General features: G+C 55.8%; 1 protein-coding gene across 1 annotated transcript; it reads right to left on the bottom strand.

Moving 5' to 3' along the window:
* Positions 1-8: 8 nt before the first annotated feature.
* On the bottom strand, positions 9-392 carry LOC109279767 (FERM and PDZ domain-containing protein 3-like; the record flags this gene model as incomplete). The annotated part of the gene is made up of 1 exon (XM_019474635.1): positions 9-392. A coding segment is annotated over one exon (384 nt), but the record flags the coding sequence as incomplete, so codon positions are not given.
* Positions 393-400: the final 8 nt, after the last annotated feature.

Genomic DNA, 400 nt, shown 5'->3' with positions numbered 1-400 from the left:
GAGCGCACGATGTACACCAGCCTCACAAACGTCTCGATGAGGCTGCTTAGCACCTGGAAGCTGCTCGTGATGGCAGAGAGCATGTGGGTAGGACTCTTGTCAACGGCTGCCACACGGCGGCAGGATGCCCGAAACTCCTTGAACTTGAGGGCAAGCTCTTGCTTGTACTCAGCCAGCTGGGAGATGTAGGGTTTGCAGTCCCGGACGTCAGGGCTCACCACACACTGCCTCAGGATAGTCAGGAGCTCATTGGTGTCCAGCTGCACTTGCAGAAACCCGTTGGGAAAGCTGTAGGCATGGCCTCGAAGGGTGTTGATCTTTGCCAAGCTCCCCTCAAAACTGGAGGTCCTTAAATCTATTTCCTGGGTCTGACTGTCATTGGGACTGCTGCAGGCTGTTG

The sequence above is a fragment of the Aptenodytes forsteri genome, unplaced genomic scaffold (genome assembly GCF_000699145.1).
Source record: "Aptenodytes forsteri isolate BGI_AS27 unplaced genomic scaffold, ASM69914v1 C12941394, whole genome shotgun sequence".
Taxonomy (NCBI): Eukaryota; Metazoa; Chordata; class Aves; order Sphenisciformes; family Spheniscidae; genus Aptenodytes; species Aptenodytes forsteri.
This window is presented reverse-complemented; position numbering and strand designations above follow the sequence as displayed.